At 38.9% G+C, this 23,088-nt stretch overlaps 2 protein-coding genes across 7 annotated transcripts in view; one reads left to right on the forward strand and one right to left on the reverse strand.

Moving 5' to 3' along the window:
- Positions 1 to 23,088, forward strand: part of MBTPS2 (membrane bound transcription factor peptidase, site 2) — a 208,486-nt gene that overhangs the window by 177,308 nt on the left and 8,090 nt on the right. For 2 of the 5 annotated variants that reach the window (XM_079320166.1, XM_079320165.1), the window contains 6 exons: positions 1,960 to 2,063; positions 4,433 to 4,560; positions 8,292 to 8,410; positions 9,250 to 9,430; positions 11,914 to 12,008; positions 14,186 to 14,381. In XM_079320166.1, coding sequence (XP_079176292.1) covers positions 1,960 to 2,063; positions 4,433 to 4,560; positions 8,292 to 8,410; positions 9,250 to 9,430; positions 11,914 to 12,008; positions 14,186 to 14,381 — 823 coding nt within the window. Of the gene's footprint in view, positions 1 to 1,959; positions 2,064 to 4,432; positions 4,561 to 8,291; positions 8,411 to 9,249; positions 9,431 to 11,913; positions 12,009 to 14,185; positions 14,382 to 14,511; positions 14,577 to 15,135; positions 15,188 to 16,027; positions 16,047 to 23,088 lie in introns of those variants that run through there. The other 3 variants (XM_079320168.1, XM_079320167.1, XR_013776152.1) reach the window with 3 other exon arrangements.
- On the reverse strand, positions 18,892 to 21,490 carry LOC306809102 (uncharacterized protein). 2 transcript variants are annotated; one of them, XM_079320267.1, is made up of 6 exons: positions 21,153 to 21,490; positions 20,975 to 21,046; positions 20,833 to 20,892; positions 20,284 to 20,355; positions 19,692 to 19,860; positions 18,892 to 19,207 (listed from the first exon to the last, which is right to left on the reverse strand). In XM_079320267.1, exons 1-6 carry the CDS (start codon positions 21,250 to 21,252, stop codon positions 19,114 to 19,116), a joined length of 567 nt encoding a protein of 188 aa, XP_079176393.1. In that variant the 5' UTR covers positions 21,253 to 21,490; the 3' UTR covers positions 18,892 to 19,113. The 2 variants fall into 2 exon arrangements, with proteins under 2 accessions (XP_079176393.1, XP_079176394.1); XM_079320268.1 differs by lacking the exon at positions 20,833 to 20,892.

Genomic DNA, 23,088 nt, shown 5'->3' on the forward strand with positions numbered 1-23,088 from the left:
CTTGTATTTAACTGCCTGGAAGAGGAATTAGTTTAAAAAAAAAAACTAGCAAAACCCTACTTTTTCTTTACAAACTTAATTTTAGCCTGTGGCATAAAGCTGTTTAGCCTTAAGCCTCTGGGTGTGGAGAGAGGGAGAAGCAGTTCTGCTTATATTTTATTAGATCTTTGTACACTTCCTCTTTTGTTCAGTCATGTACTTGATTTAAAACACCTGTCTATAGGTAACTGGGCTGTTTCTTTTCAGCTGCCCCCTCTTCTGTTGGTTACCTACTGACAAAAGTAGGAAAGAGGCAGATTAGTTGCAAGCAAAGGATCTTTTACTGAAGGCATTTCCAGAAGGCCATAAAATACAGGACAGTCTGGTTTTTACCAAAATACTGCTATTGGTTTCAGAGCCCTTCATGAGAGGTAGCTTCTGTTTTAGGTGAATCTTAAAATAGCTTCTTTGACGTAGTCCAAAAGCATCTGGTGCTGTGTTCTAGCAGGCTGTAGTCATGGTGGAATTGAGATAGCAGCTCTTGCTGTTGCCATCTGTCCTCCCACTGCAGAGGCAGCACCACTCAAGTGATGCATTAGTGCCACCAGCTGATGCTGTAATGCAAGCAATGACGTTTAAGAAATGAAGTGTGGCTGTCTTTCATACTGTGAGGCACCACAGCTGAGCCAGTTAAGGTAAATTATTGGACACCATCACACTCTGGGCAGAATTTGTGAGGTGGTTAACATTAATGAATCCTTTTGAAGAATTTATTTTAGCTAGATTGTCTCAACAACCTGTTGGAGGGTTCTGTTGCATGAGTAGGTAAATGCATGTAAGTGAAGAATGTGCAGGACTGAACAAAAGTAGAATCCAACCTGCCTAGTTGGATGTGCAGCCTTTTGTTTTCCACCATGCTGGTTTTTATAGAGTTCTGTAGACAGGCCAGGAGATTTTGCCCACAGCATCTCTTGTGAGCTGGATTGCAACTCAGGTGTTCACATTAGTTGTTAGTGAGCATACTGGAGTGCAGCCTGCCTTGAGTAGAAAAAGCTGTAGATCTGACAGGAGAAATTGCCCAGAGCAAGCAGCAGGAGTGGCCTTATCATCCCACTGCAGCCCAGCAGCTGATGGAACCAAGCAGGATAAAGATCCATCAGGAGGAAGGAGGGGATGGTTCCTCATGCCTTGAATTAGTGACTGCTTTGAAGCAGTTGGTGTCCCATGACAAGTGCAGTGAAGGACCTGGGGGTGGTGGGAATCCACTGCAGCAGGAAGAATATGAGTGTCCTATATATTATGTCTAAGATAAATTAAAATAGTATACTCATTCCAACGAGGGGTTTTTTTAAGGTTAAATTGCTGCGTACAGGCTACCGAAACCTGAAGAATATATGAAAATTACTTTTTTTTTTTTTTTTTTTTTACTCTGTAAACTGGGATAATTTCATGATTTGTATAGGAAGAGAGAAGGGAGAGACTGACTGTTCAGCTGTCAACTCATTTTTGAACTTTTCGTATTCATACTCTTTAAGGTGCCATACAATTTTTATTATTTTCTTTTAAAAGGTGGATCTCTCCTATAGCTACATGGCTGGCTGCAGGAAATTGTAAACTAATGCTCACGGTGTCAAGCCTATTTCATTTGAATGGAAGTCTGTGTACATTTTTATAAACTTCTTGAACTTAATATAGAGTAGGATGCATTTGGTCAGAGCTTGGGGAATATATAGGACAGGGAGAGGGCTTTTGTGCCTGGAAAACGTTCTACAAAATAATATATTTTTAATATATTTTAAAATATACTGAACAAGTTGGTAAAAGAGGTGCAAACTGATTGTGCTGCATGAGAACAGCCCCTGTTCTGTTGTGGGTCTGAAAAAGTGAGTGAGAGCAGCAAATCTAGGAGCAGAATGATCTGTCTTTGTACCTCTTGTTTTCCTCCTGTGTTTTGTTTTGTTGTCATGCCCACATCAACAGGTGCCTGGTGTCAATTTGCCAGTCAGCCAGCTGACCTATTTCTTCTCTGCAATCCTCATCAGTGGTGTGATACATGAAGTCGGCCATGGGGTGGCAGCTATTCGGTAATTCCTGTTTTGCTTTTCTCCTACTCTGACAAAGCCAAATATTCCAGCACAGTTACTTACCTGTGAATGTTGTTAGGACTTCTTTGTTTTATCTAGAAAGTCTGTTTAGTCTGTACATCTTTTCTTCCTTGGAGTTTGGAAGGGTGTACAAATTAAGGATAGAGTTTTAATACAGTGTCTATTATTATAGAGATCATGAGAAAGGACTTCTGCTTTGCAAATACAACATCAGGTTTCAAACAATTTTTTTAAGTGGCTCTGTTTGTTATACAGTATCTGCATTTCTACACCTGTGTCACTTGTAAAGAACTCATGTGCTATTGCACAGTCATACTTTAAAATAGATTTTTAATTGATTTGTTCAAACATAGCTTTTGAAATATGATATAAACAGGTTGAAACAATAACTCATCAAATGTGATTTGCCCCTGTTAACCTCAGTGATGTTTTAATTTTGATCAAAGATTGTATTTTTAATGTCTTTAACTCTGATTATTTCACAAAAATTATTTGACAGGTTAGTCATTACTGTTAAATGCCACTTTAGTATAAAAAGATTAAGCAGTGGTTACTGGGGCTGATGTTCAGGTGTCCTCCACATTTCTCCTGGACAGCATCATTATCTCTTCTTTGAGCATAAAGCCCTAAGTTGTTTCTCTGATTTTCCTCAGTGTAGCGAGTCATGACTGCATTTTAACCCATATACTACTTTTTTTTGTAACCCCAAAGTTCTTAGTCAAAAGAGTGGTTTGAGATCCTCTGTGTTTCATACGCTCTGCTTGTCTTTCAGCTTTCTTCCCCCAAATATTCACAGGGAATTTTCTGTGGAGGATGAGCCTTTTTCCTATTCCATCACAGGAAGAAGCAACAAAATTTTCTTTATACTCCATGTTGCTGTCAGACTGCAGAGAAGCTAGGAGTTACTACAGAGCCCTTTTTCAGCAGAAAGGAAGAATAATTATTCTGTCTTAATGGTGTGATATCTTTATTCAAGGTCTAGAGCAAAAACTTTGAATATTCAATTTTGGGTTATATTTTTGTCAAAAAATTGATTTTACAGATATTTCCAAAGGAGAAATTAGTTGGTCCATTGTAAATTGGCAGCCAGTGTTGCTGCTCTTGTTTTCTGCTTGGCTTTATTTTTCTTCTAGCACAGGTTGGGTCTATAGTGCTGTTACTGTAAATCCTCAGGATTTCAACTTCCCTAAAAAGCTGTGCTGTGGGCAAATTTTACCATTCTGGCAAGTCACTTAACCTTCCTGAAATCTAATACACTTTTACCAGCTTCAGTTCTAGAAAACATTAGCTGTGAACTATAAGAACTTAAATATTTGAGCTTTAGCTTAGTGAAGGCATGTACCAAATAAGTCTTTCTATTCCTCCCTGTGTATCTTCTACCCAAGTCATGAAATCCTGAATGGGCCTTGAACTGCCTGTTATTAATTGGTAGCATGGGATCAGTTAACTCCACAGTATTAGTGTATGACTTAATTCTGAATAATTTTGTATAAATCTTTGTATTCTTTTGGAGTATATACACATTAAATGGATAAATGTAAATAAGTAAAATGTTAGACTCAGTATTGCCTCAGTAAAGGTATGGGATTAGCTGATCTGTGTCTGGTTTGTCTTGGAACATGATTTTGCTGTGCCTCTTTTAAGTCCCTTATGCAATTTCTAGATTCAAAAAGCCTTAATGTATTTGTTCCAAAAAATTCCATTTAAAAGTAATTGCAAAACCCTTGGAAAAATATATTATCTGCATAATAGTGTCAGCTACTAATATAGTTAAATAGAATCATAACATGTTAAGGTTTGGAAGGGCATTAGCATTTGTCCTTTTAACCTCTTGATTTGTTTTCACTTTTTCAGATGACATTTTTGTTAGTTTACAACGAACTCTAAGTTCCATTTAGGAATTAAAAATTCCTGTGGAAATGTTTCTTTAAAAGGAAAGCGATTGCTTCTTGCAAATATTTTTACATAGATGAGTTTGAAACTGCCTCCTACGGACTGCCATTTTTTTACTTAAAAGAAAAATTACCCCAAATATTGAAATATATCCTAACATGAAAGTTAGGTAGGTTTTTAAAAAGTATTTTATTTGTTGCTCTTACCAGAAGACAGAAAATAAGTTGAAGTTACCGTTATGTTTTTGTCAAACTTAAAAATGTATATTGTTTAGAAGTGACTACGACTGCAGAAAACATCCTTTAGTTTAATTATCTTGCAATTACTAATAGTATAAAAATAAATTAGTTTTATAATTTAAATTTTAGTAATTCTTGTTAAAAAATGTGTGCTGTGTAGAATCTCTGTTTTTGTTTGCAGTCACGCTGCTTCATTTCTCTTTTCTTCTTTTTAAGAGAACAAGTACGATTTAATGGATTTGGGATTTTTATCTTCATTGTCTATCCTGGAGCATTTGTTGACCTCTTCACAACTCACTTGCAGCTGATATCTCCTGTCCAGCAGTTAAGGATATTTTGTGCAGGTAATAGTTTTTGGGTTTTAATTAAATCTTTGCTTAGCACCATTACTTTTTCTAAGGCATCATTTGTGAATATTTGATTGAGTATTTAAGGTTTAGAATGACTAAATACCAAAACTTCTCTTTACCTAACAGTGATCCTTCTGTTCTGAACCTGTGTTGATATCTCAGAAAATCATTTGGTCATTACTGTCCTTACTGAGCTATTTTCTGGGCTAGAGATGTCTGTTTCTAGGATCTTAAATGAGTGCCAATTTCCTGTCATGAAAAACATTATTGTATCCTAGATCCAATTCAGAATAGTTGTGCATAAGAAGTTCCAGTTGTGTGGTTGGGGAAAAACAGTGGTTTCTGATCTTCCTCTTATTAGAAAGAGCTCTTGCAGCAGGTGCAGGAGTTCCTCTGTCTTTTTTGTTTGTTGTTTGGGATGTTTCTGCACATTGTATGGCCTATGTAACAAAACCTTAGAGCACACAAGCTGGGAAATACTCAGCCAGAATGGTGCTATGAGAGCAGGACTTCCTGTCACAGGTCAATATCCTTGAACAGTTCACTACTGTTTTCTGCAGTAGGAACAATCTATATTTCAGTAGTATTGTGAGTGATTTTCACTGACCTGTGAGTTGTGTTATTATACAGGTTGCTGTGTTTTGATGTTGCCATCAGGAGGAAATAAAGGTTAAAACAGAAACATCCCAAGAGAATCGTAGCTTATGGCTCCAGATAACCTGCAGATGTTTTTGAATTGATGTTTTTGAAGTCTCTGGCTACTGGAAGTAGAGTCTGGTTGCTGTGAAAATCAAACTAAAGAGACTGTTTCTTTCTGCCTGAACCACTTGTGTGATTATTTCTAGAGACAAAGGTGGCTCCCAAAGTGCTGAAATCGAGATGGAAAAATTATCTTCTTGATTCAGTTCTTGATACTGTTGTTTTTCTGTTGCAGGCTGGCAGCCAGCCTGTTGTAATGTTTAATTATTAACTTTGTTTCTTAAATGTTGCACCTAAAACATGGTATAGAGGGTGGATATACAGAAGCCTTTAGCAAGCGTGTTTTCAAGCTTTAATAATCGAGTAAGTAATTACAGATGCTAGGTAAATAAATATATCTGTATTCCAAATACCTGAATCAAAAAAATCATTCACTGCAATAGGCTAACTTTTATAAAACCTTATTTCTCAAATAAATCTGTTTCCATTCCATCTACACAACTGACAGAACTGAAAGAAAAGGCAGACTGAATTTCAAAATGGTTTGCTTATGTAGATTCCTGAGACATTATCTAGAAAAATATAATTCTAAGCTGTGATAGAAAATAATTGCTTGCATGTTTTGATGACAAACAAACACTTGTAATAATTTTTTATGTTTCTTGGGAAACCTGAAATAGGGGAAGACAGGGCCGGAGCAAACATGTTGCAAGACTGGTCAGCATGAATGGGTTGCTTTCAGTTAGGTATAACAAATAAATGCATTTTTTTACAGTTCATGATAGATATGTTTCAGAACTAGGATGTTTGATAATGATAATTACAATATTGAGTAAACAACCAATTTCTTTTATTTGTCAGAATAGTTGAATGAACCTATTCCTAGTGTTCAGAAATTTCAATTTAGAGAGACATGCTCTCAGATTTTTGTATGGCAGATAAATAACAGAGCTAGACTAGATGCCAATACCAAATATTCCTTTTGTAGTCCAGCCACAGTCTGGAGATTAAGAAATACATTTTTTGTACAGCAGATGGCATCATATGTTCAAGAATAGGAAATGAGTGTTCTTGTAAGACTTGTGATATTTATAGAATAATTCCATGCCTACTAGATAGATGAAAAGTAATTCTGTGCAGCACATTCTTATAATTATTTCAAATATTTGCATTACTTTCTGAGATAATTTTTAATACATTTAATCTTGTCTTTAACAGGAGTTATTTTTTTCTTTTTTTAATAATTAATAGTTAATAAATTATTTTAAGGTGTTAAAGTGTCCCTTTTTAAATGTAAGGAATTAGGTGTCCAAGGATGAGGCTGTTTTAGCAAGATGAAGTTGAAGTAGACTGAGCAGTGTGCCTCTACAGGTATTCTCATTTGGAGCATGTTTATTTTTCTGGGATGAGTTTTTCTGTTTTAGACTTTCTGCTGTATTCCACACAGCCAATGATGTCAATTTTGGTTAGCAAGGCTCCTATTTCCTAGCTGCTTGAAAGTATTCCTTGTCACTCTCTAGCAGTTCCATCAACTCTTTTTTATTATTATTATTTTAAGAGTTGGGATTTTTTCAGTTTACTCTGTGTAGCAGCCACAAAAGAATTTTGTTTCCGTTTTATATTTTTTGTCTTTTGTTAAGCTGGTAACCTGAAAAAATATTTCTAAGATAAAAAGGTTAAAACAATAATGTTAAAATATTTGCTCACTGCTTCTGGATTTGTTACAAATAAGTGTGTGTATGTGAGATAAGGAGAGCTGATTACTAAAACATTTCCTCTATCTGAGTGCCATCCCATGAGATACAATTAAAACTGTAGAAAGAAATTACCTTAAGAAGCATCGACAAGTGGAAATGGCAACAAACCCTTAATTCAAGAGTTCCAAAAAATCTCTCTTTTCTGCAGCATTAGAAGTGGAAAAGAAGGTGAGGTGAGAGGTGGGGTGAAAAGATAGACAGGGGAGATAAGTCTGCCATATGCTATGATTTCTGTGTTATATACACTGCAAAAAAGATACTTAATAATATTTTTTAATATATTTAATTGAATTTCTGTGCTGTAATTGCACTGTAAGTGTAGTATTGAATCAAACTCCTGATAACAACCTGAAGTACTGTAAGAAGGAAATAAAGACTCTTCAACACTGAGTTTTCCTGCATTGTTTATAAAAACCTGTTTGTCCAAGAACACAAACTAAATGAGAACATTTGTGCAGTGCTGAATGAAAAGCCATAAAGCTTTGATGATGAGCACCAGCTGTGTCTTATGATAGTGGCTCATTGCTTCTTGTGGAGAGCCACATACTATAAAGATGGCATCAGGAAATGCTTATTGTACAATTTAGTTTCTTGATGGGGTTTTGGGTCCATATTTTCTTGTAGAAGAAACCTTTTTTTCAAATAGTTTTCTAAATTTGTTGTGCCAAATAGTTTTAATTGAAATCATTTAGGTTATCATCACAAATATTGAATTACAAGTAAATTTCAGACATCTTGCTGTCTAGGACAAACAGTATTTATTCAAAAAATAAGCTAATTTATTGAGACTCTTAAATTCAGCAGTTTATTATGGTAGAAGGTAACATGTAATACATTTCATTCTGCTGTTTTTTAATATTTATGATTGAAGACAATTCTGCAGATAGAAGCTGTATTTTAATACAACCCAGTTGTTCTTATGGGTAAACTGCACTCTCATACTTAGAAAATATTTAGTGGTACATGAAGTCTTAATCTGTTAGAATGACACCTTAGAAATGGACTTACTGCTGTTCTGTCTTTTTTGATAGTATAATTCTCTTGGGCTTAGAGGTTTGTCTAAAACTCCCTTACAAAGTGGCATCATAGAAACTAAAGTTTGTAATCTATGTACTCTTCTTTTATGCCTATGTTCACAAATCAACTTTTTATTCATTCTTAAAGCAATAATTTCAGGAAAGTTAATTAGAAGGCAGCTGTAGTATCATTTTAAAAATAGCTTTTTGTTATTAGTGTTTATTTAGAAACTTTTTTTGGCCTTCTTTTTAGGAGTGTGGCATAATTTTGTTCTTGGTGTTGCCAGTTTCATGGTGTTGTTTCTGCTGCCAGCCATTCTTTTCCCTTTCTATTACACGGGTGTTGGGGCACTTGTCACTGAGGTTGCAGAGGTAAGAAGGATCTTTGTTGTTTCCATGTTATGTGGTTTGTGGCATGAGGTGTACCTGTATCTCTTATTATCACCATCAGATTTGTTCACTGCAGCCCTTTGCAGAATCTGATATACTGAACTTCTTGGTTAAAGTTTTCCTTTCAGTCTCATGTATCTTAGTATTAGTAAATGAGGGAACATGGTGTGAATAATGATAGACTAATTAGCATACTATAGACCTGTTGAGACATTTGAGATCAGTTTGCAGGTTTATTTCTGCCAGTTTTTAACTTTTTTCAGTATTGGCACAAAGCAAGTCTACTGGAACTGCCTTATCACTCCAGTTACTGCTATCTGTTTTTAATGTTAAAGATTATTTTGAGCTGATTTCCTTGTTTGGTCAGCTGGAAGCAGAGATAGACTTCTGGGATTCTGGAAAGGAATGATTTTTTTTTTTCTGACTTAATCAAATACAGCACAGTTGAACAGCAGAGGTGAAAGGATTCAAACTTTCTTGGATCTAAAAGTCAATTGAAAAAAACCTCAGGAATGAGTGATACTTACAATGCTTTATTACCTTTAAAAGTATAGGTACACCTGCTTTCTTGGAAAATTCAGAGTATTAAATTAAGTTACTTGAACTTATTAATATGGTGTGGGTTTTCTTACCATTTTGACCAATATGAAAATAATTACTCAAATTAGAAGATGTCTCCAGGACACTTGAAGATTTCCATTTCCCTTTCTTTCCTCCCCATTTTAGTGTCTTAACCTAAAGATTTCAAAGTATTCAGTAGAACTGTAAAATAATCCTTGTAATTTTCACTATAATGTGACTGACTGCACTGTTCTTCTCAGGATTCTCCTGCCAATGGACCAAGAGGTCTTTTTGTGGGAGACCTGGTCACTAACCTGCAAGACTGCCCAGTTTATAATGTGGAAGATTGGAATTCTTGTCTGGGAGACATTTCAGAGAAGTCACAGGTCGGCTACTGTGTAAGTGCAGCCACCCTACAGCAGTTAAGCTTTCCAGCTAGAGGTATGACTTGAGGTGCTCTCCTCATTATTCTGTATGTTAATTAATTTATATTTTAATTTTATCATGTCTTAAAGACTATTTTGGATTCAGAATTTGTTGTCGAGGTCAGATTTCTTGTAAGTCAAATCTGCTGTCTTGTCTTAAGCAATTACCAATGTGCCATACTGTTTTGTGAAATCTGAAAGTGAGGGAGGGCTAGAAATAGGAATTTCTCTTGTCTTGCAGTTATCCTATAGAAATATCCTGTATTATCTGAATAATAAAATCTGCTTCTTCAGGGTATTACAGAACTTGGTTCTTAGCAGTTGTACAGTTATCTCCTCTGTTTTAAGTTCTAAAAATGGATCTCTTGATCCATTGTGATCCACAATGTGGATCCAAGAGATCCACAGTGATCTCTTGCAGATGTAAATTCCATGTTACTTCACAGCTTTAATCAGCACGACATTGCAAATTGTATGATTTAACCCAGTGATTTGCTTTATTATGGATATGTCCATAATTTTCTTTGGATTTGTCTCACTATAGGGTTTTATGTCACTGCCCATAAACTCAGTTTTGTCTGGATTGCACATACTGCTTCTGGAAGTTAGTCTACTTCCTTCTGTTTCCTTTTATACATTGGAGTACTTGTTGCTGTAAGGGCTTACCCCCAAGAAACCAAAAATAAAACAAAACAAACAACAACAAAAAAAAAAAAACCAAAACCAAAAAAACCAAAAAAACAAAAACTAAACTAGAACAATAAAAACTGAGCAGAACAAAAAAGAACAGTCAAGTTAAAGTGCCTGAGCATCTTGTGACATGCCCTGAAGCTCTCTAAAGTTTCTTTCATGCAAGCATTTATGGAAACTGAATTCCAGAAGTAAGGGGCTGCTGCTGAGCAAAGCATGTAGGATGCTATTCAGTCCTTTAAAATTGTCACTCCATTTTTCCATCATCCTGGAGATAAACAGGAGGTCAGGCAACTCTACTGTCCATGGTTTTAATGCACTGTACTACTTTCATGAAATTGAAAAAGTAATTTACTTTTTTTTTTTTAGTATGTAAAGAAGGTGATCTTATAGCTGGTACTGGGATAAATGTTTAAACTGGAAACTAGTGAAGTGTGGGTAAGAACCTGCTTTTAGAGGTCTGACAGTTTGGATTGTGCCTCTGAAGAGGAGTGCAACTTTGGCTGTGCTTTCAGCTGGGCAGGGATGGCAAGAACCAATTCTCAGATGTTGTAGGTCTATATATCCTCAGATTATGGTGTTCTCTGAAGTGAATTTTGGAGTCAGGGTAATAAAACTGCATATTCTGCAGATGAACCAGTCGTATTTAGATTGAAATATTAGAGGCTTTATGCTGGAGACTCAATATTGCTTCCAAGCCTGGTTGCTGTATTGTGTTACCAGCCCATTGTCCCCACTGCTGCCTTCTAATCAGACCAGTCTGTCTGCATTTTTGGAGTCATAAGCCTCCAGCAGTGAGAAATATTCCTCTGAAATTAAATGAATTCCTTTTGGTCTCCAGCAGCTGTCATTTGTCAGAATCTTGACAGTTCACAACTTGACATAAATACAGAGTATTGATAAAAATGTATATAGCAAATGGACTTCATCTAGTTGACCATAAAACAAATGGAGAGTGAACTGAGTATTGAAGCTGGAGAAAAAACAATACCCTAAGGATCTTCTTGAAATTAAAAAAAAGAAAAAAGTGTTTTCAATTTAGTTTATAAGGAAACTAATTTCATGGTCATTTCCTATTCAAAAATATATGTGGTTTCTTAGCCTCAGGGTACTTGAAAAAGGGTTTGTATGGTACAGTTCTTGCACCTGTAAGCCCCAGGCATAAGGCTCCATGTCAGTGGATTGCAGGTTATGGAGTAATAAATCAGCAGCCAGTATCACAGGCTTGGTCTGCCTGAGGAAGGGACTGCACTTGCTGTGGTACAGATCCTTACCATGACTGTTGCTCTGCCTCTGTGTGTGTTTAAGCTGTTGTTGAACAGTAAGTTAGGCCTAATTCATTTGAAGAGCTTATGTACAAAGGTTCTTTACCAGACTAGTTAAATTGTGGTTTAAAACATATTTTTTTCACTTCAAGGTTTGGAAGGCTTTCATGATTTAAAAAGTATGTTTTGAGTCCTGGCCATTTCCATAGCCAGCCAGAAATCAGTACAGTAGTAGCTAACAAATTTCTAAGCCACCCATTGGTGCAAGTTAGGGACAATGGATAAAAAAGTGGTTTGCAACTTGTAATGTTCTAAATATTGCAGTGGTAGATCCCCAGCATCTCAAGGAGATGTATTAAGGTGAGAAAATCAGTATGTGAGGTGACTGAAATCATGTGACATTCATATATTGGTGGTGAAGCTTTTTTTTTAGTTTGAGCTGGGCTGTGTGAATTACTGTAGTTCTTGAAGCTGCAGGATGATTGATTTACTTCATTCAGAGAGTAATTTTTTTTTTTATTTGCTCTATGCCTATGTTCTTTAGTCTACAGAAGACTTGATGGCACAGTTGAATGTTGTAGTAACAACAGCCTCACAGACATTTGCTTTTCATACAGCAATAAGTTGGACAGCCATCTGGTAAGTTACTTAAATTGCTAATTCTCTTTTGTAAATCTATTTTTTTTTAATTAAATTAGTAATATTTACTGACACCTATGCAGCATACTCAAGTATTTAAGAATATTTACTGTTTGTAATAAAGGTGTGCATGTATAATGTTCTCCCAATTACAGCTTAAAAAGCCACAAAATGTGATTTTTCCCATAATCAAACAAGGTGTCTTGAAGAATCATAAAACAATCTTAGACACCTCATTCCTTTAGGCAGAAAGACACCTCAGTCATTTTCAATATTCTGGATGCACAATACTGGTGAGAACAAACAACTTTGGAGAAGAGGTCGAAATTGCTCATTTTGGTGTTTCAGTCTTTAAGGCAGTGAGCACTACAGGGAGAGCAAAGCCCTGGGCTCTCAGTTCAGTTATTTTGTCTGGAGCCAGGAGCAACTCCCTAAACTGAAATAAAAACATTCAGAAGAATGTCCTAGAGATTGTGCAGTTTCTCAAAATAAGGGCCCATACTTGAATCTGTTTTTATCATGTTGATTTTATTGTCATGTAGAAACAAAGTTTCTCAGTAGAATTTTGACTTAACTCCCTTATAAAAGGGTTGAGGTGCATTCCAGTGCCTGAAGGGGCTACAAGAAAGCTGGAGAGAGACTTTTCATGGGGGCATGTAGGGATAGGACAAGAGGAACAGCTTTAAACTGAAAGAGAGTAGGTTTAAATCAGACATTAGGAAGAAATTCTTTACTGTGAGGGTGGTGAGGCACTGGCACAGTTTGCCCAGAGAGAAGCTGTAGATGCCCCGTTCCTGGAAGTGTTCAAGGCCAGGCTGGATGGAGCTCTGAGCAACCTGGTCTGGGGGAAGGTGTCCCTGCCCATGATTGGGGTTTGAATCTTTAAGGTCCCTTCCAGCCCAAGCCATTCTATAATTCTTTGAAAATGCATCAATGTTTGTTAAAATATGTGTTCCATACTTACAGTGATGGAATATTTCTGTTGGCTTTTTACAAGCAAAGGAGCACAAGAATCAACTTTTCTACACATACTAGTTTGTTGTTGTTCTGAGTCTAGTGATAAATACCCAAAGAAATTCAAATAAATTTGTTTGAAATCTGCTATATTTGCAGTTTCTATAGTGGTAAAGTTCCCACTTCAGGGTGTTTTTGTGGTATTAAACCACTAAGAGTTGAACACATTTCAGTTGTTCATTTGGAATATGACATGGCAGCAAGATTTGATAAATCCCTATCCCAATGAGCCTGGGCATTTTTAAGCTTGTAGCTGCTACTTATGAACTGGGAAGAAATAAAAGCATCAGGAAGCTTGAGACCTTGTGACTTTCAAGTGTCCTTAGACTGGCTGTGAGTTTTTGAACAGTTTTTTTAAATGGTCTTTGCAGTGCTATGCAGCAGTTTTTGGAAGTCTGTCCTCTCCCTCATTAAAAAGAAGGAATTTGTATCAAAGTTAATGGTGAGGGTCTGACTTTCATGCATTTTTGGGAGTGCCATGATCAGGCTGAGAAGGTAGAAATTACTTCTGTTTTTTCTCCTAAGGCAAACAGTAGATTAGGATTCCTTTCTTCTGTTTTTAGAACAAAAGGAAAAGTATCACTGAGATTTTGCAAGAGACATGAAGAGGAAAACTGATTTCCTGTTCCCTTCTGCTGTGCTATCTTTGGCCTTTGGGGAGCAAGAAAGATCTGGTCTGTCAGAGAGTGCAAGTTATGGACAGGGCTTGGGGCACAGCAGTGCATTGAGCCCTGTGTTCATCTTAGTTGAGAATGGTTTCTTAGCTACCACACACCTGGTGGGTTTGTTGGTTTATTTGCTAAAACTTCAGCTTGAACAGATAAGTCACTAGGATGTTGGTACAGGCTCTGTCCTTTAGAAATCACTGACCTATGTTTATATGCTATGATTTTTTGTTGTGCATGTGTGTACTTTCCTAGAATTTTGGTTTCCTTTAATTTTGATATATGTGCATACCCTCTCTTCCACAGTACAAAGTATGGAATGTCAGGCTGAATATGCATCAGGTAGAGATTTGTCAGGATTTAACAGTAAAAAACTGGGGAAAAAAAACAGATTTTATCAGTGAGGCATTTCTTTGCTTAAAAAGGTATTTTGTTCCTTTTATTTTGATCTGCTGGATCAAGCCTTTAGCTTTCATGATGATCTTAATCCCTTTGCAGTATGCCTGTCTGCCAGCACGAAAAGTTATTGAAGCCAGCAAAGTTTGTCGAACTAACATGGACTGCCATAAGGACTTTGTTCCAAGCTTTTGTGTGACTCCTTCTTTGGAGAACCAAACAAGGCTAATCAGGGTAAAGCATCCACCCCATATTGACATGCTCTATGTAGGACACCCCATGCATCTTCAGTACACAGGTTGGTATTATTTATTGAAAGTTTAGCAAAAACAGTCTCTAATATGGTTTCCTTTGCCTGCCTGCTTAAACAAGGTCTTGGAGTGCTTCTTAGTTAATTTGTTTTAAGCAGAATCCATTTCTTGTTACAGCCAGTGGAGAGACATGGACTGCTCAGGCCTAAAATGAAATGTTCACAGTGCAATGAGTTATGAAGGTAATAGAAACCATATGTGATATGAGATGGTTGTTCTTTCAGAAAAGTATGAAGGGGCTATTTCTAGAACAGATCTTATTCAAGTCAGTCATAAGAACCAGGTACCTGCATTTTCCTAGCATAAAAATGTCTCAAAATGCTATTGTAAAATCTCTAGGGCACCTTGTTCCAGCACCTTGCCTGGAATATTAGCATGACTGCTTAAATGACACCTAATATCCAAGTATCTGTGACAGTTTCCTGTGACTACTGAGCCACAAGTGTTTTCACAACATATTTTTTCCCCGATTTATTCTTTCATTTGACTGCCCTAAATTAAGTAACATACAAAATTTTAGTTCCTTACTTGGAAGTTCACTGTGACTCTCCTTTGGGCATCTTATTTAAATAAAAAATAATTCCACTCCTGAAGTGAGTATGGAAAGAACTGAACAAATTCATAAATATCCTACTTGATAGCTTGAGTGGCATGGTGAAAATTAGCTGCAGATGGGCTTTAAGAAGTTTGAAGTGTTAAATTACTATTCCTTCCTGTGAGAAAGGTATCTGTTCTTTACAGGCAGCTGAAACTCTCAGGGTGATTTTGCCTCAAACACCTTGGAAGTATCTCCTTAGGAAGGCATTGTACTTTTCTGAATAAGCACTGGAATTAGGTACAAAAAAGCTTCAGAAATAGTGATGAAATCTGGAAGCGTAAATCCATTAATGCTCTTGGATACTGTATTTTTAGTTAATCTATCAAACTTTACTTTTCCATGCTGGTAATTTGATACTCTGAGGAGTTATTTATTTCCACTTTTTGCAACATACTCTCATTTAAGCCGAAAATATGATCTCTTCATTTGTTTCTTCTGGCCTTATGCTATTTAAGAGAAAAACATTTTTCTCTTGTGTGTTACCAACACACACTACTATATCTGATGATATTTATTTCAAACACAGCAATATATTTTAAAAATAGAGTTTTGTAATTTATTCAGAATTTATTTTCTAGGTCTTTAACAATACAAACGATTTGTACTGAAGAGCAATTGATGTTGGTCTCTTTTTAATACATTGGAGCAATTGAATTTTTTTCGTGTTTCCTACTGTGGTGGTTCTGCAGAAAGATTGAACCTGTCAATCTTTCAGAAGTCAGGAAAGCATGTTATTATTATTTAAAGAGGTAGTTCTTCTTTAAGAAGTTACTTTGTGACAATATTGTTTGCATGCACATATAGGAGCAGAATTTTAAAGTTATTTACCCTTGAAACTGTGCACTGAATGTATTCATTTGAAAGCTAGAAGTTTGATTTTATTACCAGCTTTGCTGCAAATGCAATCTATGTTCTTATGTTCCCTTTGGAAAAACACTAGACCTAAAATGATAGGATCCTGGCTTGGGTAGCAGGCAGTCTGCTGTACCATCATAGTTTCATACATTCCAATGAAACAACTTCTAAATATTTCAGACGTAGCATTGCACTGTGCAGGCCTGGCTGGGGCCAACAGGTTTGGTGTGAGTTGTTTTTTTTCCCAAATGTGACTGATCAGAGTTGTGGTTAACTGTTTTTTACAGTTAAAAAAACAAAATAATTTCTTCCTCTACTGTGTGAGCTTTGAAATAGGAATATGTTTTAGTGAAATGCCTTATTCTTTAGTGTGATCTTTCTGCCTGCAGGAAACATTACTTTTTAGAGTGGTGCTACATTTAGCACACAACGCAATATGGGAGTTGTAGTATTATTGTGTACTATGATTATACTTTCTGTAGAAATGTCACTAAACCAATGTTTGAATAACATTCTAAAATTATGCATGCATTATTTTCTGCTTAGGCTTGTATTGTAGTCATGGTAGTCCTGATTTATGGAGAAGCAGTAATTATTTCATATTTTCATTTGAAGATAACTTCCAGATGGTATATTTTTTAAAAAAAGTATGTCTATATTCTCTACTTCGGAGAAATGGTGTCTACAGTTTTATTTCTATTAAATCTTTCTGTTGCCTCAAATTAATATATCCTAGCAAATATATTTTTTGTTGATATACAGGTTATATATAGCACTTGTTTCCAGTATTTTAAAAATACTAAAGCTTTAAAGAATTGTAATCCTAAATGAACTTACGATGATAGAGATTTGGCTAAAACTAGAACAGAAGGATGATTAGGAGTACATGTTGTTTGGGACAGACACATTGAGTATTGCTTTTAATTAACATTCTTTCTGTAAAAAGTATCTAATATTATTCAATATAAATTCATACTGTCAGTTCACTACATATGGTATTAAGTCTTTTAAGCTCTTGTTATTGCAGGCTAGTTCTGGAGTCCCCACCCTTGAAATGGTGGACCCTGTCAGTACTGCCATGCAAATTTGCAGTGTTTCTTCTTTATCATGTATGAGGGGTTTTATTTCCTCATGTCATTTCTGATAGTGCAACATTTTTGCTTCCTTCTCTGGCCCTTGTTGGTTGGGAAGAATCTAATGACTTAGATTTGTATTAGGAATTCACACTACTTGAGGAAACATCATATCCCTGAATGTTACTCCTGCCCATCACAGATCAAAAACTGTAAGATTTTCTTTGTGAAAAGAAGATGGAACTTACCTAGAAGACCATTTCCTCAAGCTTGATGAGTCTCCTTCTTCTGTTGTGTCTGAGTATTCTAAAAAAAAAGAAAAAGGCACTGCCTGGCTTTGGGCACGTTTGTGAGGAACAACAGCCATGATCCTTGATGAAGGTCTTTCCGGTACAGCCTGGTTCCATGGCTGTTTACCCTTATAGCTGAGGATCCTCCTTCATTGATTTTAACCCAGGTTTAAAGGATTACACATACAGTTCTTCAGGAGACCACACAGAAATGTATCATGCCGTGCTGTCTGGCTCCTCCGTGGCACACATGCGCTTTCCCCCACGAAGAAGTTTTAAAAAGCTCTTTGGTCAACCTAGTCTCCAAGTCACTTCAAATTAAAATTGTGTCTGTTGTGAATTCTTCTCAATATTTGCCAACACCATCTAGCATTAGCCAACAAAAGAAATATTATTTCCAGGTCAAAGAACTGTTTAATTAGAGTGGGAAAACAATGATTGTTTTCTCTCACCCAGGCTCATTGCTGTTCACCTCTTCCCAGCAGTGTCTTTATAGACAAGCCTGTAGAACATACTTTCAGTAGTTCTTTTGTTATTCTTCAGTGGATTAGCCTACTACCGTTAAGTTTGATCCATTACAACCACAAAATTCATTGCTTCATATTACAGTCTCTAGAATTCAAGAGCTTCCTGAAGAGTTTATCTGTGTTTGGAGCTTGCTTCAGCAGCAAGGTTTGGAGTTTAGATCCATGTCTAATGGCTGTCAGTGGCAACAGTTTATTGTAACAAAGAGGAAAGAGGATCAATGATCCATTCTCAATGTAGGTATAATTTCAGGTTCAGTATGGTGATATGGTAGTGGCCATTAGGTATTTGTCAAGAGGCAGTCAAGCTTTGAAACTACAGTGTTTTGCAGTGTGTGTCTTTTGAAACCTTTGAATACACTGGCTGTCTCAGCCATTTTGCTATTTTGGCTCATGAACAGGAGTTTTGATCAGATGTTCTGATACCAGCCTTTAACTTGACAAGTTGTTTGCTTTGGATATCACTTGACCTGTGCATACAGGAAAACTGGGTAATGCCAGCTAGAGAGCAGCCCTGCAGAAAGACATCTGAGTGTCCTGGTTAATGGCAAGTTGAACATGAGCCAGCAATGCCCTGGCAGCCAGGAGGGCCACCTGTGTCCTGGGGAACATCAGGGAAAGCACTTCCATGTGGACAAGGGAGGGGATTGTCCTGCTCTGCTCTATGCTGGGGACAGTTTCGGGCACCACAATATGAGAAAGATATAAAGCCATTTGAGAGCATCCAGAGGAAGCCTACAAAGATGATTAAGGGTCTAGACTGGAAAATATTTGAGGAGCAGCTGAGGTCACTTGGCTTCCTCAGCCTGGAGGAAACCTCAATGTGGTCTACAACTTCACAAAGGGAGGTGGAGGGGCAGGCACTGATCTCTTCTCTCTGGTGACCAGTGACAGGACCCCAGGAAATGGCCTGAAACTGTGCCAGGGGAGGCTTAGATCAGATTTGAGGAAAAGGTTCTTTACCCAGAAGGTGGCTGGGCACTGGAACAGCTCCCCAGAGAAGTGGTCTCAACACCAAGCTTGACAGAGTTCAAGCAGCATTTGGACAATGCTCTCAGCACATAGTGTGACTCTTGGGGATGTCCTGTGCAGTGCCAGTTAGACTTGATCCATGTGAGTCCCTTCTAACTCTGGATATTCTGATACTATGCAAATACTTGTGTCAAGAATGTCCCTTTTATTCAGACAAAAAGCCATTCCCTAAAGCTGTTGGTTGTGTTTCTGTCAGTCCAACCCCTACCCTGGCAAGCCCACCTTCAGCTTTGGCTGGAGGGCTGGGCCACCAGATTTGTGGCTGGGGCTGAGTAGTTCCCACAGCTGCTGAAGGGCAGCTGAGGAGGGCCAAGGGAAGAGGGATCAGATGTGTGAGTCTCTTAGGGCTACTGCAGTGGCAGGGCAGGTTCAGGTGAACTGGTCTGGATGTCTGTGCCTGTGATCAGGCCGGTGCGTTCCTGCTGGTCTCCAGAGAGACGCCTGTGGAGAGAGGAGGTGGCTGAGCTGCAGGTGAGACACAGGGACTCTCCTCCACAGCAGGGCCCAGGGCTGGCAGGGCTCACTGCTGTGAGTGGAGCTGCTGGTGCACCTTGGCAGAAGCACTGCCAAGCAGGGGCACTCCTCTGGGCAGCTTCACTGGTCAGCAGCAGGTGCCAATGCACCTCTTGCTTTCTAGAGCAATACCACCCTCCACTCTTTCTCATCCTGACTTTGTTTTGTCTCTGCCTGTTGCTCATGCAAGCTACTGTTGTCCAGGCAGGCTCAGTCTGAGCAAACATTGGCTCCAGTCCAAGTAGGCTCCTCAAGAGAAGACCCAGAAGATAAGAGGCCAGTTAAAGCTGCTGACAGCTGCAGATGCCTCAGCAGAGTTTTTCAGCCAGCCATTAACTTGACTAAAAATGCTTTGTGGCTGTGAGCTGCCTTTGAAAGGCAGCAGGAGCTGTGGGGGGGATCAATGACTTACCGTCTTCTCTCACACCACCAGCAGATTGCGAGAGAACACATCAGTACCCCAGCTGGCAGGGCAACCAGGAGTATCACTATGCCTATCACACAGCCTGCTCCATGACAGAAGATACTTTCAATGCGCTCCTTGGTTTTAGGAGCTTCTGTGGTCGTTTCTCCAGCCGTTTCTGCAAAGCAATTCAAAATGTTAGCCTGTTCTCTGCCAGTTTACCACTGGTAAACCTGCAGCATGGTTGATATCACCAGAATGTTCTGTTTTTCTCCCCAGTGCTGTCCTGGAGGCACAGTCCCACCCATTAGGGACAGGTTGTCCCTCTGAACAGAACTCAAGTGATCAGGAGAGCACAGTGGGGAGCACTGCTACTTGGCCAGTCACTCCTTTGACAAAAACTCACCAGGAGGTTCCCCTGCAACTCTCCCTCTCTGGGCCAGCTCCCACACCCCAAGGGGATGGAGTCAGGCCCTCGCAGGAGACATTTGAGCCTTTCTCTCCCTGTCTGTCTTTTCTCCAGTGTGGGCACCCCTTGCAGCCACTCCCAGGTTTTAAGATGTGTCTCCCCATAAGGGACCCCAGCAGCACTGCTCAGTACCTTGGTGGTTTGAATCTGTTTGAGGAGATTCACCAGCTTTCTTAGGCTGCTCTTCTCCTGAGTTAGGCAGCACTGCCAAAAATTAGAGACAGGCAAAGCCTCAGCATGGCTCAGGCATGGAGGAGGGATGGGGAGGTTCCCTCTAGCTTCTCTGCCCAATATGTGAGTCAGAGCACTAATGTAGACCTCAGCTGATGGGAGGGATCTTGCTTGGGGCTACTTTTGTGCTTTGGCCGTCCAGGTACTCAGGGCAACCTCTGGGATGAAGCTGCAGGGGGAGCTATGTTTGTGCAAGAATCCTGTTTTTCATCATCTCTGCAACGGGATCTAGATGTCTTGACCCTAACAGGCATGCAGCTTGGTCACTGGTGTGACATGCAGGAGTAGGCACTGGGGAAAGAGCCTGCTCCTCACAGGCATCCTGTGCTGACCATAGCACAGCAATTACCTGGCCATGCCAGTGGCTGCCATCAGCCTTGGAATAAGCAACTTGCATTTCATATGGAAGGAAGTTTAAAAGGTAAATGTACCTTCCTCCAACTAACGTACCTATGGGATTCTGCATATGCTTGATGCTTGGAGATTTCTGCACGCCTTTGGCCTCAACATCTTAAAGAAAGTTGCTCATTAATAAGCTATTGTCACATTAGTGATAATTATTCTTTCAAAGGAAAGGACCTTGAGAACTTACGTAGTCCAGGCTCGTCCAGGGGCTCCAAACCATCTTTCTGCCAAGCTGCTAGAGAATCTGCTAAGGAGTCAGCTAGAAGCAAGCACAGAGAAATGTTATTATTGCATGTTGGGAAAAAATGTATTGGTGAGAAGGCCCCACTAGCCCATGAAAGGCTGGGCCATTGCTGGCAGCTCACCTGCTTCCTGTGTTTTCTGTGGAACATAGCTGGCAGTCCTGGGATGCAGGACCATCAGGAGGATGAGGAAGGAGAGGAAAAAATGGTGGACAAGAGCCATGGTCTCCCTTCCACCACGCTGCTGCTGCAGTCAGGGATGGGGGCTGAGCAGTTGGTTCTTATGGCTGTGGGGCTCTGTGACCTCATGGCCCCATGCAGCCAGGGCAGGGCTGTGTGGGGATGGCACTCAGGGTGCTCTTGGAGAGCTGCTGGAGCACCGCGGGGCTGTGACCTCATGGCCGTGGAATGAGCGGGCAGCCAGTGTGGGGCTGTGTGGGGATGGAGCTCAGGGAAGCTGTCCCCCCAAGAGGGGAGCACATCCCATAGGGCAGCTTCAGCCAAGGGCTGGGACACAGCCTCCCCACTGCAGGATCCTTCACAGGTGCTACAGCTTTACAGGTTTGCAAACAGTGCCAAGCTGAGTGGTGTGGTTGCCACACCTGAAGGATGGGAAGCCAACAACAAGCTGAACAAGCTTGAAAAGAACCCTCATGAGGTTCAGTCAGACCAAGTACAAAGTCCTGCACATGCTGTGGGGCAAGCCCCTGTATCAAACTGCAGAAGCCTGTGGTGTCTGCTTGGTTAACCAATGTAATTTTTAAAATAAGTCTAAAACAGTATTTTAATAAAATATTGCATTTAGTTCAGTAATTCTATGTGTGCAGTGGGTATAAAGGAAAAGTATTTTATCTTTAGGGCTTTTGTGGTTCAACTATTTGTTTACCATAATGCCTTGGTACTAAAAACTACTAGAGAAACACATTGAATGTTTCAGAGAACTTCCCAGTTGTATCTCTGATAATCAGTGGCTTATCCTACAGGCTTTCTTCTAGAAAGACATTGTATACAATAAAGTAGCTCTTCACTAAACATGATGAGGCACTGAAACGTTGCCTATAGAAATGGTGTATGCTCTATCCCTGGTAGTGTTCAAGGCAAGGCTGGATGGGGTTTTGAGCAAGCTGGTCTAGTAGGTGTTCCTGCCTGTGCCAAGGAGGTTGGAACAAGATGATGCTTCTACCCAAATAATTCTGTGATTCTGTGATGGACTTGGATACCTCTGACTTTCTGAGCTGGATGATAACCAGGATTTCTATCTGTTGTGTTTTTCACTCAGTTGTCCAACAGATGTATTTTCTCTCTGTTCCCCTAAATCAAAGGTCAGTCTTAAGCTTTAAGCAAAAATGTGACTTTCAAGCATGCTGGCAGTTGTCATACTGAAAAGTTCTCTGCTTGTTGCCACGCCAAACCCATCCTTTTTTTGGTTCTCCTTGCTGTCCATATCTTTCCAACCCTGGTATGTTTGCTGGCTGGACTTATCAGGAGAGCATCTATTAACAGAAGAAAATGTCTTTATGTGACTGAATGGACCAGTTCTCTGCCTTATGTGCCTTTAGAACTACTTTCCCTCACCATTGTTGCTGTGTCCTTGAATTCTTTATTGAACTTGAAGAAATCAGATCTCACTCTTAAGTAAGATAAATTTAGCAGCATTTTTGGTATGTTATGTTCCCAGTGTTCTCTTAGCCTATGGTTAAAATTTCTCCAAGGGTGGATTAAACTAAATTGTTCCTTTCCCAAGGGATGCTTGTATTGAGTGGGATTTGAACTCTTGCCTTCAAATATCTCTGTGGAGGTATATATTTCTTATGGCTATAACTATTCTCCACATAGGTAGGGAAAATTCAGGCTTTTGTGGCTGGGAGCTCGTATCTGAAGTTGTTCTTTAAAGACAGAGTATTGGTTGCACTATGCAAGTTTATTTTCAAGTTGGTTTTCTGCTTCTGCATTAATTTACCCTAACCTCTTCCTTCTGGGGATAAGACCCTGCTGTGCCTACCTTTTAGTAGGAAAGGCATCTTTCTTGCAGCTGTCACAGAGTGGTTCTCAAACAGTC

The sequence above is a fragment of the Erithacus rubecula genome (genome assembly GCF_903797595.1).
Source record: "Erithacus rubecula genome assembly, chromosome: 1".
Taxonomy (NCBI): Eukaryota; Metazoa; Chordata; class Aves; order Passeriformes; family Muscicapidae; genus Erithacus; species Erithacus rubecula.